This window comes from Asterias rubens, chromosome 22 (assembly GCF_902459465.1).
Source record: "Asterias rubens chromosome 22, eAstRub1.3, whole genome shotgun sequence".
NCBI classification, from domain to species: domain Eukaryota; kingdom Metazoa; phylum Echinodermata; class Asteroidea; order Forcipulatida; family Asteriidae; genus Asterias; species Asterias rubens.
Window position 1 is genome coordinate 6,080,808 of NC_047083.1, and position 15,136 is coordinate 6,095,943.

The 15,136-nt window shown below is 41.5% G+C and overlaps 1 protein-coding gene across 1 annotated transcript in view; it reads left to right on the plus strand.

Annotated features, from left to right (window-relative positions):
* LOC117305032 (battenin-like) overlaps positions 1-15,136 on the plus strand; it is a 74,737-nt gene that overhangs the window by 47,509 nt on the left and 12,092 nt on the right. Inside the window, exon 15 of the mRNA XM_033789731.1 lies at positions 758-858. Coding sequence (XP_033645622.1) covers positions 758-819 — 62 coding nt within the window. The 3' untranslated portion in view covers positions 820-858. The remainder of the gene's footprint in view (positions 1-757; positions 859-15,136) is intronic.

Here is a 15,136-nt window from a genome sequence, read left to right on the forward strand (position 1 = left end):
GTGATTGATTTAGCCAAGTAGCACATATTAATGTTGCACAGGCTGCATACTCTCCACCAGGGAGCTGAGATGGTGTAATGAATTAATTAAGGCCCAGTGACCAGGGGTACTAATGTTGGAAGCGCTTTGAGACGCCCTCCAGGTGTGAAAAGCGCTATATAAAAACTGGTTATTATGATTCATAGTACTATGACAAAGGTTCCCAATAGTTAGTGACTTCAAATGCCATGGACTACCTTGTCCTAAAATCACTTAATAATGCATTCATAAATACCTTGGACAGTTTTGCTATTCCTATTGGTGGAGAGCGCGTCACGTGGGTGTGTATAAACCTTTGTTTATGACCAGTAAAAAGTGTTGAAACATGGGTGTGACAGGCAAGATTGCACCTGCGCTTACAAGACAATTCCTTCATTCCTATTGGTCGAGAGCAACGGCTGAAACAGTTGTGCCACATCACGCAATACGCACGACGCGCACAGCATTCCCTTATAAGGAGTTGTTTACCCGAGGGCGGCAGGGGGCCTTACCATTTCATAGCTGGAGGGGTGTTGTGTGGGATTAAACCACTAGTTGAAAACCTCTTCACCACACATTGATTCCCTTATTCTTGATAATCCAGACACTGTTTTCAAGCACGGCCTGCTCATGTTTCGTAGGAGCTGAAGTAGTATACATGTAGCTTGCATCGTAACAAATCAGTGTTCTTTGTTGAACTTGAAAATTAATCAGTCCTTTACTGTTCTATACTTTGCAGGCTTATCCTTGAGTTGCATTCTGCAAACAGTTCTCTTCAATACTGTTCTACTCCCATATTAAAAACCACCACATTGAGCAAACTTATGCAACATGGTAACAGTAAGTACAAAAGCTAGAGATCTATTTTAACTAGGTGTTTGGCCAACAGCCGAACAACTATAGTTAAAAACTCTTTTGAAGGAGTGGTGGCTCTGAAAAGAGCCGGTTTGGTCTCAACGTTTCGAACAGTATACTCTGCTCGTCTTCAGGAGAATCTCCTGAAGACGAGCAGAGTATACTGTTCGAAACGTTGAGACCAAACCGGCTCTTTTCAGAGCCACCACTCCTTCAAAAGAGTTTTTACCCATGGTTGTACTCGCAAGTTTACTATTCATATTTATATTTATATTTATAGTTGATCTTATTCTCCACACCATGCAAAGCTTCAAACACCAATTAGCCGAACAACTATTGTTATTGTTATGTTTTTTTAGGTGTTTGGCTTACAGCCGAACAACTATTGTTATTGTTATGTTTTGGGTTTTTTTTTTTTTTTTAGGTGTTCGGCCAACAGCCGAACAACTATTGTTATTGTTCTGTTTTGTTTTTTTGGTTTTTTTTTCCTCGCGTTCTTCTTTCCCTGCGAACCTTCTCCAGCAATTTTAAACAAAAGTAAAGCTTGTACAAACTTAAAACTTACTATGTACATCGGCAATAGTGAGTAGACGAAACCGCCACTTTTTGGGAATGATGACGTCATTGATGACGTCATGGCAAGGTTTTTAAAGTTGAAAAACGACATTTGCTTTTCGCTGTATCTCAACGAATATTAATGCTATGATGTTCATACTTGGGCATCACATAGATAAAGACTTGGACAACATTTGAAAAGTTAACGCCAAAATCGTATGACCTCATCTTCCGGTCGTACCGGAAGGTCAAACTCTGCCTTTGTGTTTTTTGTGTTTTTTTGTAAAAAAAGACAATTTGTTGTCATAACTCAAGATTGATATGGAATTTAACATTGAAACTCATCAGACAATTGAACCTTAATAATAAGACCACACAAACTTAATGATGTCATGATGACGTCATCAGGTTTTGAATTACAACAAATCAAAGTTAAATATTTTAAAGAAATCATAACTCCTGAACCACATGGTGGATTTTGACAATCTACATATCATCGGACAGGTCGATCAAACTTCAAAAAACGCTACACACAAAATGACCCCATTTGACCTTGACTTCCGGTTCAAACCAAAGGTTGAACAATTTTACAATTTTTGATCTCTAAAACTACGTAACATTTCAACATAAATTTTGCATCCCGTTATAGATGAGTGATCCTGCTCAAACTTTCCCACAGAGATGATACCAATTTGACCTGAAACTCTGGTCGAAATCGGACGATAAAGCCCACGGATGTGTTGACCCGCGTGATAACTGCGTACACTGCAAAAGCGCTTTGGCTGGCCGTTCCGCTCCATTGATCACACCTTGTTCAGTCCACGAGGCCTGTGTGTTCTGCTCGGAATAGTGCATCGTTTGACTGTACGCGTGATTTCGATTCATGTTTTGACAAGTCTCAGGTCATTGTACTTACAACGTAGCGCTAGTTTAATGGTGTACCAACATTTTACAATTGAAGTCCGCTCATATCATATTCGGCGTCAAATTGTTCCCCTGTTCGCCCTTCTCATGGCTTAATTATCAAAACGGAATTAAAGACGAAGCTTTGCTGAGATGGCCACCTACTGCAGCGATTCGTATGACTTTTAATTATGTGAGAAAATGCAACCAGAAAAAGACGAACATTGGTTATGTTTTGATCAAACACCGGGAAGCGGATTCGTGACATCGACTCGTGAAGGGTGTTTCTATCCAGCACTCACGGCAGTGTTTAGCGCGCTACACGGTAAAGCTTTGTGTACAAATCATTGCTTTTCAAAATAAGTGTTTATTTAATGCCTAACAAAATCTAACGTGCATCCCAGTTATCGTAGTTGTATCTGTACCCGTGTCGTACACTTGCGAAACCTCTGTAATACTTAATAAATAAGTCTTTTACAGTTATTTACTTCACAAGTCTAAAATTAGTAAACTGTTGTTTCGTATAAAGTTTCCCCAAATCCAGTTAACCTTTTAAGAAGTTTACTCTTGAGTTAAACATCACAAGGATCACAAAACCTTCAAACTTTGCACATAGTTAGCTCTTTACTCATAAAAAACATCGCTTTAATAAGTATTAACCTTAGCATTTGTTTTCTGTGCAAAGAAAGGAATGTAATAGATTTACACTTTTACTTTCTGTGAAAATTAAAAAGCTATCAACAATCTGTTCATAGATTTAATTTTCCTCGTGTTCTTCTTTACCTCTGAACCTTCCCAAGCAATTTTAAACAAAAGTAAAGCTTGTACAAACTTAAAACTTACTGTGTACATCGGCAATAGTGTGTAGATGAAACCGCCACTTTTTTGGAATGATGACGACATTAATGACGTCATGACAAGGTTTTTAATGTTGAAAAATTACCATTTGCTTGTTGCTGTATCTCAACGAATATAAAAGCTATGATGTTCATACTTAGCATCGAATAAATAAAGACTTGGACAACATTTGAAAAGTTAACGCAAAAATCGTACGACGTTAACTTCCGGGTCGTTACCCTGGATCAAAGTTCGCCTTCGTGTTTTTTTTATATAAAAAAAACTTTCGAGCTTATCTACGGAATAACTCAAGATTGAGATTGATTTGAACGTTGAAACTCAACAGATAGGTGAACCTTGGTATCAAGACACCACAGACCTAACTATGTCATAATGACGTCATCGGGCATTAGACTACAATAAATCAAAGTTTAAAATTTGTAAAAATCATATGGCGCGCAATTTGGGGGGAATATCCAACGGCGCTCTATTTGGTCCAACGAACGAGGGCGCGGTTGGGTATAAAGATTTTAGAAACATTGAGCGCTATGTGCAGAGCGGAAAATCGCAATAGTTGAGTGATAACGTCTCGCACCAAAACCACAACCTTTTTTTAATTGATGACGTCATTGATGAAGTCATTACATTAAATAGCTAGAAAATTTATATCTTGAGAATCACAAATGCTGCCAATAAGCTATTTTTATGGTCTTTTCCACGACAAAAGTATTGTTAGTGTTTGACCTTGCATCTAGCAGCAATACACGTGGGCGACATTGCCGGAAAAATGCAAGAAATACATTAAACGTACAAACTCATGACTAGGACCTGCATGTACTTGCACGTATGTGTGTTTGATGTTCGATCGAGGCAAAGTCTGCCTCGATTGACGTCACAAAAGGGGAAGGCGGAGTCACCCCCAAAAACTACTTTATCTATTTTTTAAACAAATAAATAGTAACAAACAATATCTCTAAAAATGATTTTGTTGTTCATATACATATACTCTAATGTTTGAAGAAAAAAATACTACATTACCAGGTGACTTTAACAAAATAGGGGGACAGCCAACATAAAACGTAAGCATAGCTGCGTATCTTGAAACATAAGAGCAGCTTGACTCAGGATTGAAAGAGCAGCTTGACTCAGGATTGAAATTAAAGCGTACTTGAAACGTAAGCGTAGCTGCGTATCTTGGAAAATGTGCATAGCTTGATACATGCCCTGTACACCAATGCCCTCCGCCTTTCGTCCCGCGAGACCATCATCTGTTCAAAGAGCACCACTATTTTAGGGTGGATTTGGTCCAATGGCTCCAGCCATCGTTTATCGACACTCTCCACTTGTGCTACACCAGCAAAGGTTCGAGGTCTGCGATCCTTCATCGAAGCCTTCAAAGTCCTTGCTCGTGTTATCCCCAACTGCTCATCTCTACTGTCCCCCTTAGAGGAAGCAATAGCCGGTCGTCAGTCTCAAGAAAAGTTGAATTGGTCCAAAGATGTTCACGGCACATTCCGGACAGCACAAGCTGCCCTCTCATCGACCGGAACCATCACGCTCCCTCGTCCCAATGACCAGTTGTGGATCGTGACCTATGGTTCCGTCAAGAAGCACAGCATTGACGCAACCCTTTATGTCACCCGTCTCGCAGGCTTTTTCAGCGCCAAATTATGTGGGCGACAGCTGACCTGGATATCCTGCGAAGTAGAAGCTCTCTCCATCGCAGCCTCCACCAAGCATTTTGGACCATTCATCGTCCAATCTAAGAATCACGCACGCACCCTGACCGACAGTAAACCATGTGTCCAGGCCTAAGAAAAGTTGTGCCGTGGGGAATTTTTAGCCAGCCTGTGGATTACGACCTTTCTATCAACCGTTAGACGCTTCCAAGCCTCTATTTGTCATCTTGCTGGTTTTGCTAACGTCCCCTCTGATTTTGCTAGCCGCAATTCCCCGGATTGTTATGACCCCACTTGCCAAGTATGCACCTTTGTCAGACACATTGAAGAGTCCACGGTCATGCGAGTGTCTGCCCATGAGATTTCTCCGTTGATGCTAAGCTCCCATTCACAAGCAGAGAGCAGCATGGTTAGCGGTTCAGTCGGAATGTCCAGATTTGCGCCGCACTCATGCTCACTTGGTCCAGGGCACCCGTCCTCCCAAAAAAGCCACAACCATCAAGGATGTCAAACGATACCTACAAGTCGCATCGGTTGCTAAGGACGGCCTACTGTTACATGTAGTTCGCAGAGAAGTGCCACTGTTCCCTACACGATAATGCATCATCGTTCCCCGTCAAGGTCTCCATGGCCTCCTTTCTGCGCTCCACATCCAACTCAACCACCCAACACGCCACCAACTCAATTCTGTGACTCGTCGCTAATTCTTTGCTCTCTATTAAGACAAGTCTGTTAACGAAGTTAGTTCCAGCTGTCACCATTGCGCATCTCTACTCAACACGCCCCACTGTAACAGTATGTGGGTCACCATTGCGCATCTCTACTCAACACGCCCCACTGTAACAGTATGTGGGTCACCATTGCGCATCTCTACTCAACACGCCCCACTGTAACAGTATGTGGGTCACCATTGCGCATCTCTACTCAACACGCCCCACTGTAACAGTATGTGGGTCACCATTGCGCATCTCTACTCAACACGCCCCACTGTAACAGTATGTGGGTCACCATTGCGCATCTCTACTCAACACGCCCCACTGTAACAGTATGTGGGTCACCATTGCGCATCTCTACTCAACACGCCCCACTGTAACAGTATGTGGGTCACCATTGCGCATCTCTACTCAACACGCCCCACTGTAACAGTATGTGGGTCACCATTGCGCATCTCTACTCAACACGCCCCACTGTAACAGTATGTGGGTCACCATTGCGCATCTCTACTCAACACGCCCCACTGTAACAGTATGTGGGTCACCATTGCGCATCTCTACTCAACACGCCCCACTGTAACAGTATGTGGGTCACCATTGCGCATCTCTACTCAACACGCCCCACTGTAACAGTATGTGGGTCACCATTGCGCATCTCTACTCAACACGCCCCACTGTAACAGTATGTGGGTCACCATTGCGCATCTCTACTCAACACGCCCCACTGTAACAGTATGTGGGTCACCATTGCGCATCTCTACTCAACACGCCCCACTGTAACAGTATGTGGGTCACCATTGCGCATCTCTACTCAACACGCCCCACTGTAACAGTATGTGGGTCACCATTGCGCATCTCTACTCAACACGCCCCACTGTAACAGTATGTGGGTCACCATTGCGCATCTCTACTCAACACGCCCCACTGTAACAGTATGTGGGTCACCATTGCGCATCTCTACTCAACACGCCCCACTGTAACAGTATGTGGGTCACCATTGCGCATCTCTACTCAACACGCCCCACTGTAACAGTATGTGGGTCACCATTGCGCATCTCTACTCAACACGCCCCACTGTAACAGTATGTGGGTCACCATTGCGCATCTCTACTCAACACGCCCCACTGTAACAGTATGTGGGTCACCATTGCGCATCTCTACTCAACACGCCCCACTGTAACAGTATGTGGGTCACCATTGCGCATCTCTACTCAACACGCCCCACTGTAACAGTATGTGGGTCACCATTGCGCATCTCTACTCAACACGCCCCACTGTAACAGTATGTGGGTCACCATTGCGCATCTCTACTCAACACGCCCCACTGTAACAGTATGTGGGTCACCATTGCGCATCTCTACTCAACACGCCCCACTGTAACAGTATGTGGGTCACCATTGCGCATCTCTACTCAACACGCCCCACTGTAACAGTATGTGGGTCACCATTGCGCATCTCTACTCAACACGCCCCACTGTAACAGTATGTGGGTCACCATTGCGCATCTCTACTCAACACGCCCCACTGTAACAGTATGTGGGTCACCATTGCGCATCTCTACTCAACACGCCCCACTGTAACAGTATGTGGGTCACCATTGCGCATCTCTACTCAACACGCCCCACTGTAACAGTATGTGGGTCACCATTGCGCATCTCTACTCAACACGCCCCACTGTAACAGTATGTGGGTCACCATTGCGCATCTCTACTCAACACGCCCCACTGTAACAGTTTGTGGGTCACCATTGCGCATCTCTACTCAACACGCCCCACTGTAACAGTATGTGGGTTACCATTGCGCATCTCTACTCAACACGCCCCACTGTAACAGTATGTGGGTCACCATTGCGCATCTCTACTCAACACGCCCCACTGTAACAGTATGTGGGTCACCATTGCGCATCTCTACTCAACACGCCCCACTGTAACAGTATGTGGGTCACCATTGCGCATCTCTACTCAACACGCCCCACTGTAACAGTATGTGGGTCACCATTGCGCATCTCTACTCAACACGCCCCACTGTAACAGTATGTGGGTCACCATTGCGCATCTCTACTCAACACGCCCCACTGTAACAGTATGTGGGTCACCATTGCGCATCTCTACTCAACACGCCCCACTGTAACAGTATGTGGGAAAATTACTTCTTTAAATGGCTGATTGTTAATGTGCATTGTTATAGGCATAACATGGGAGGGGCAATAATTGTTTGAATCACTATGGTTGGAATGTCCCATCAGGTATTTGGGCTATTAAGCTTTTGTTTTGGGTTCCATTAGATGGCACTTTAAAACCAATGGAATTTTATATTGTGGTTGAGAATTGTGTTGCGGGTGCTGAGGAGGGTACTGTTTGGGTGTGAACACCAGCGGACAGCTAGGCCAACGTTGAGGCTGTGTCGTGTCGACCCGTCTAGCACGGGTAGGGGTTCGGCGGGTGTTTTAAGGCCCATCCGTAACGCAAATCCTCCCAGGAATCTCGGAGCCAAGGATAAGCGGTGTCGAAGCCAAAGGCATTGTGAGTAACTTTAAACTAATTTTACTGGGATTTAATCAAGCCATGGGTTATTTACTATTAAAATGTCCCTTGTTCTAAAATGCATGCATCAATTGACTATTGTTTGCCTAAAGAGTTGATTATTGTTTGCCTAAAAGATTCAACGATAAACTTTCGTTGTAAAAGCATGTTGTTTACTTGATCTTTTGGGTATGGCCATTGTGAAATTTGTGAAGGCGTAGCTTTACCGTGTTTAAATAGAATTGTTTGTAGTAAAGGGCTTCCTAATGTAACATTTACAGGAGTTCCCGTGACACTAAACCACACTTGGTCTGAACGGTCCTCTTGGGCGTGGTCAACCTTCAGCGGGAAGACTTGCGGGGCTACCGATGGTGACATAGGGGACGCGGTCCACTCCTCTGAACTGAACCTATTCTCAAGACTCAAGCAGCCATACTACAAAGTCTATGTCTTTCATTGTGTAAAAGTCTGAATGTAAACTTATTTACTTATGTATGAAATTCATATTGTACGGGTTGCTCTAAGCTGTGGAGAATGTAAAGGTGCAAAACTGGAAGATTGTAAAAGCTAAATTATTGTGGGGTACTTCTATTAAATTGTAGTTTCTTTATTATTTCTAGTCTGGTGTTACTGTGTTCCATTCTTTTGTATGGGTTTTATGTCCGTTATTGGTCTAAGCAGAAAGGCACAAGTGCCATTTTGTGATTGCTCACTAATGCGATCTCCCGATTTGACTGTTTATCTTCTACGCGGTCTTTACTTAATACTTTACTAATAGAAGGAGTCACTAGTTCAGTCTAGCGCCCTCTTGAGGTCGCTCTTGGTTCACTTCATGTTATGACTTCTCTATATTAGTTACCGATTATTCCTGACCTGTTGGCAGTATTAAAAGCCATAGTTTGCATGAAAACAGTTCTACTTTGATCGTGTATGTTTAGACATCCAACTACTACTCCTATAGTGGCGTCGGGAAATAGGTCCCTCTTCTGGTCACTCAAAGTCCCTCAGGGGAATAGACGTACACTAGTCACCTCATTGCCAGTCAATATGTGTATACTAGTTGCCCAAATCATAAACCCCAAAATCTCAAAATAACATTTCATTTACCGAATTCAAAAATAATATTTTGTTTGACAAAATTATACTTGAGGGAATTTTCTTTTATCATTGTTTTACCATTTGTAAAAAATTCTTATTTACCTGTCCTTTTTACTTAATTTTTCTCCTTCATAAAATATTCACACAACAGCACCGTCAATAACATAATGCTGTATTCATATGTTTTGACATCATCAATCTTTTTTTAATTACCTGAAAACTCCTAACAAAATAAATGAGGGGAAGGAAACAAAACAGAGCATTAGAACGTTGCGATCATATAAAATTACTGGACTCGACAAGCGAGGTGTACCGACTGACAAACCCACGATGACAAACATGTACTTTGATGTCTGGCTCCCAACCCCTCCTAAGCTCAGTGCGAGACCTGCAAGCTGGGATTTCATAGCGCCCGGGATTGCACCTCCATCCCCCATGAGACACGGCATGGGCGGTAGGTGATATGCACAGAGGCTTACATTCCGACTGCTCCACGCCTTGGGCCGTAGAACAAGCTTCCGTATACACAGACTCTGAATGCTAATCTTAGTTCAATTTATGACCATTATATAAGATTTGTATCCAGAATCTGAATATGTAGGGTTTTTTTCATATACATGAATAATTGTAAACAAAAATATTTAAATTTGGTTCAGGGAATTAGCTTTTCTACGGCTGGAAGTAAAACTAACTGGGAAGATCACGTGACTATTAAAACCACTTTGTGGCTCTATCTATCAGGCAACTATGTTTTTTTAAAATAATGCTTAAAAACTGCTAAATGTTATGATTTTTTTAGGGACTGCTCTTTTCCATTCCTGGAAGACCTTTGAAGTCACATCTTAGTCCATTTTGTAGCCCAATTCAGCTGGTGTGTCCCTTTAAGGAGGTCACTGTTTTATAGCAGTCAACATTATCCTTTAGTTTCCCAACTAGTGAACATGTTGGGGTTATATCAGATGGCAAGACACTCAACTAAAAGGGAAGACTTGTATAGAACACCAATACCTCCACCTCTTCTTCCAGTACCTCTCAGGACATGAAAGCATATCTAGCAGGATCTCACCTATTATCATATAATCATCACTTTTTAACCAAGTTTTGGTTAAGACAAGAATATTGACGTCTTCTCAAGGGTGTAATCATATGCTACCGTTTATTGTCTTGTTGCATATAGACCTGGCGTTCCAAATGTGAATGTTTAACTTGTTTGGGTCGTGTGAGGTTGACTTTTGCGTGGAGCAGACAAGTTAAACAAGCAAGGTTGTGAAACTTGTGATGTACATGTAGTCCAATTGACAACACATACATGTACTTCAATGGGTCTTGCAGATCGTTTGAAACCACTAGCACTACGTTTTCTAATGCGTTAACGTTGGTATCTTGTTCTGTTCTTAGCCAGAGTGCTAGCTAGGTTGTTGTGCTTTGAACGGGAGTTGCTTAGCAGGTTAAGATTTGCCAGTCTGTCACATGTAAATACATTGAAAGGACAATCATCAGCATTGTCATCCTTTGAGTTTAGGTTAAACAAGTTAACTTTAGAGTAGCTACATGTACATGTAATCACCGTCTTACCATGATGAATAGTGTTGATAGTGGTATCCACTGATGCGTTGGTATCCACTGATGCGTTGGTATCAACTGGTGCGTTGGTTCCGTAGAGCTATATATATTGACTAGAGCGCTAACACCCCGTTATACACGCGCTACGGTTTTGAAGTCGTGTGGGTGCATCCATGTTTATGTACAAACCAATACAAAGCTTGAAATTTTTGTACGGCAGTTGTCTGGCTATTTGCATGATAGTGCGTTTGTTCTTTTATATGTGTCATCGAACCAAAAAATATAGCAAATGTGAACGCACCATCTGCTGATGAGCGAACAAACTGCGAGCGTCATGTGCGTCATGTTAAAAGGCGCGTATACAGGTTTTTTTAGTACATCAAGTCGAACTTTGCAAATCTGACGGTACCATAATGACCTTGGTACTCTTCGGAAGTCAGGTTTCAAAAAGTTCAGCAATTTAGCAAAAAAATATTGGAGACATCGGTTATTTCTTAAAAGATCCAGCGAGAGCATCACTACACATGCCAAGATCAAAGAGTCACCTTTACAAAAATGTGATGTTTAAAAATCAATAGGCTACATGTACATCTAAGAAGCTAAGGAACTTCTGGCAAATAGAAAAAGAAAGATTTTCTTTATTTTTTATATACAAACCTTGTAATAATAGAATTTAATTTGTGGTAACCCCATGTGTGTATCTACTTGCCAGGTAGAGTTTGTTCTTAGAGAAACTGTCTTTCTTTATATTCTACTACCGCGGAGTAGATTTATCGGATGTTCGGGAGACTTCTCAGTTCTGAAAAGAACTGTCCTGCTTCTTAAATACTACTGGGGTACTAAGGTATAGAAAATTGGCTGGGCCTACTACTTTAGCTTATAGGATCATAATTAACTGCACTACTGCGGAGTCAATTCTTGAATTGGTCTCTGTAATACTGCACAATTAAGGTGTAGCATTGTGACACTTGATGATGTCATTAGAACATTAGACCTCAAATTCTGGTTTCCGGCTTGACTACATGAACAGTTTCAACCTGATCATGCATTTTTCCCTGAAACTATCAATCTTTGAAAAGTGTACATGTACCTTTAAAGGATTCGGGTACCTTTTCAAAATGTCCACAGGTTGACATTAAACTTACAGGGTTTGAAGATAATGTTAGTGGAAAGCCTCCCTTCAAATATTACTGGTTGTGTAGTTTTGAGAAATGAGTAAAACAAAACACGGAATAATTTTCGTCTCAGGAAGACGAAAATTATATTAGCATGTAAAATCCCATTAAAGGGAAGGTACACCTTTGGTAATTACTCAAAACAAATATTAACTTAAAAACCGAAACGAGCCTTCCGTTCAACCAGTTATGATATTATACCAAAACCATTGCATAACTGGTTAATACGTTTTTACATGCTAAAACTCAGTTTCTCAGAAACTCAGTAATCAAATTTCAAGGGAAACTTTTTACTATAATAATCTTCAAACTGTGTAAGTTTAAAGTAAATCTGTGGACATTGTGTTTTGCGTTAGGAAAAGGTACATACATTAAAGTGGACATCACATGACACTTAAAGGGACACGTTGCCTTGGATCGGACGAGTTGGTCTATAAAAAGCGTTTGTAGTCGTTTGTTATAAAATGCATGTGGGTAGAAAGATGTTGTAAAAGTAGAATACAATGATTGACACAAATTCGCCTCGAAATGGCGTGGTTTTCATTTTACAAAATCGACTAACACGGTCGGCCATTTATGGGAGTCCAATTTTTGTCTCCCATAGATTAATGGCCGACCGTGTTCACAAAGTAAAAAGAAAACCACGCAATTTCGAGGCATATTTGTGTACATCATTGTTTTCTACTTTTACAACATCTTTCTAACTATGCATTTTATAACAAACAATTTTTATAGACCATCTCGTCCCATCCAAGGCAACGTTTCACTTTAATGACGTCGTTGTGATGTCACCTCAAATTGTAGATGTAACACAATCCTGGCTTGAATACATGTATAGGGTATTTATTTACAATTATATACACTTACCCTATTTCTGAGTCTGGGCGGAATTAAGCTTCATTTGGCGGCGCTGGCCAGCTTTGACTTCATTCAAATTATTTAAGATCTCCCAAATACAATTACTAGCTACTATTTATATTTAATTATTAAGAGATATTACTTTATACCCTAATGGTGTCCTCCAGCTGAAAGGTTGCTGTATAGGAGTAGTGTACTACCAATTCAGTTTCCAGTCAGCCTTTGGACAACCACAGTAAATGAACCTTAATAAATACTACGACTACATGTATATAAGTTAGAGAGATACAACCTTTCTGTACCAATAGCTGGAGAAGAGTGAGGGCGACGAATTGTCTGCATTAGCTTTTATATGGCTAAGGAAAAAGATTAGGGCCTGCTCAATAGGCGTACACAAAGGAACTTACAATAGGCTTTTATACTACACTGGGGGTTTTGGAGTTCATTGTTCACCATTTACAGCTGACATTCCCAGATGGTCATATACAATAGGGGAATGGTAAAAGTCTCCAGTGCGAGCACTAAAAGCTAACACATGCTTGGCAGCTGTTAATGGAATTCACTACATCTAGCCCCCTCCAAGATCACAACTTCACAAGGAAGTGATCGATAATAATATACAAAAATTATTTACAAAATTTCATCTATCTATAACTACGGTATGTACATATCTACTTGGCCACCGAACATGACGTCCAGAATGAGTAATTCTTCAGGGGCACTGGCTGGTGTTGGTTGTTCAACAACATGTGTTGTTATAGATTTTGTCTCTGAGACAATGTGAGCAACCTTTAATCTATCAATGCTAACTGAATCTTGTTTGCCATTTTTTTCGATTATAAAGAATTTACTCTTTCTGTCGATGACTCGGTACGGGCCTTGATAAGGTGGTTGTAATGGTTTCTTTACCGAATCTACGCGTACAAACACATGGGAACATGAATGTAAATCGGTATGAATGTGACTTTTGCGTTGATTAGGTCTTGTAGACTCTGGTTTTAATTCAGACATGTGTCGGTGCAAACGGTCAACGTACACGGCTGGGTCTAGACTATCAAAATTACTGACCGGGACTAAGAGTTCACCAGGTAATCTCAGAGTGGATCCAAACACTAACTCAGCAACGCTACAACCAATATCCACTTTTAATGATGAGCGGATACTTAGTAAAATAAGTGGTAGTGATTCAGTTCATCTGTTAGGCTCGCTCTGCGTTTTGAAAGCAGATTTAAGTTGCCGATGGAAACGTTCCACTAATCCATTTGCTGCTGGATGGTACGCAGTAGTGCGAATGTGTTTGCTGCCTATTAATTGGGATAATTGTTGGAACAAGTTTGATTCGAACTGTCTACCTCTATCTGTGGTTATTATTGCGGGAACACCGAATGTAGCTACCCATCTTTCAGTAAATGCTTTTGCTACAGTTTCAGCTGTAATGTTAGCAATGGGTATTGCTTCAGGCCACCTTGTAAATCGGTCTATGCATGTGAGTAAGTAGCAACAACCGTTGGATGGGGGTAGAGGACCAACAATGTCAATGTGAACATGGCTAAATCTAGCGTCAGGTGTTGCAAAGGTACCTATCGGAGTCACTGTGGGACGATGTACCTTGGCACGTTGACACTGGATACAATGTTTGGTCCAAAGTCTGACATCTTTGTTAATTGACGGCCATACGAATCTGTGAGTTATTAGGCGTTGTGTTGCTCTAATACCTGGATGAGATAGGTTATGTATCGAATCAAAAATGTTACGTCTAAATTCAGGAGTGACATATGGACGTGGATGTCCAGTAGATGTGTCACAAATTATGGTATTGTGTGAAGTGGGAATAGGCACCTCTTCAAATTAAAGACTAGACGATTCACGTAGCTTACATAGCTCTGGGTCTGTCTTTTGCTGAAGGGCGATTTGTTCAAAGTTCACATCACTACCGGGAAGGCTAGGATGGGTAACTAAACTTATGTCATATCGGGATAGAGCATCTGCTACAAGGTTTTCTTTACCTTTAATGTAACGGATGTCAGTACTGAACTGAGAAATATAGTCTAAATGACGTACTTCTCTTGGCGAGTATCTATCGGGCCTTGCATTAAAAGCATATATAAGCGGCTTATGGTCAGTCAGAATATAGAAGTTACGACCTTCCAAAGCATACTTAAAATGACGTATGGCTAAGTATACAGCCAGCAATTCACGACCAAAAGTACTGTATCTAGTCTCTGCTGGTTGTAAACGTTTAGAGAAAAATGAAATTGGTCTCATAACGTCGTTGTCACATTGCTGAAGTACACCGCCAACTGCAAGGTTGGATGCATCTACCATTAGACAGAGAGGTAGGTCTACAGCTGGGTGTACTA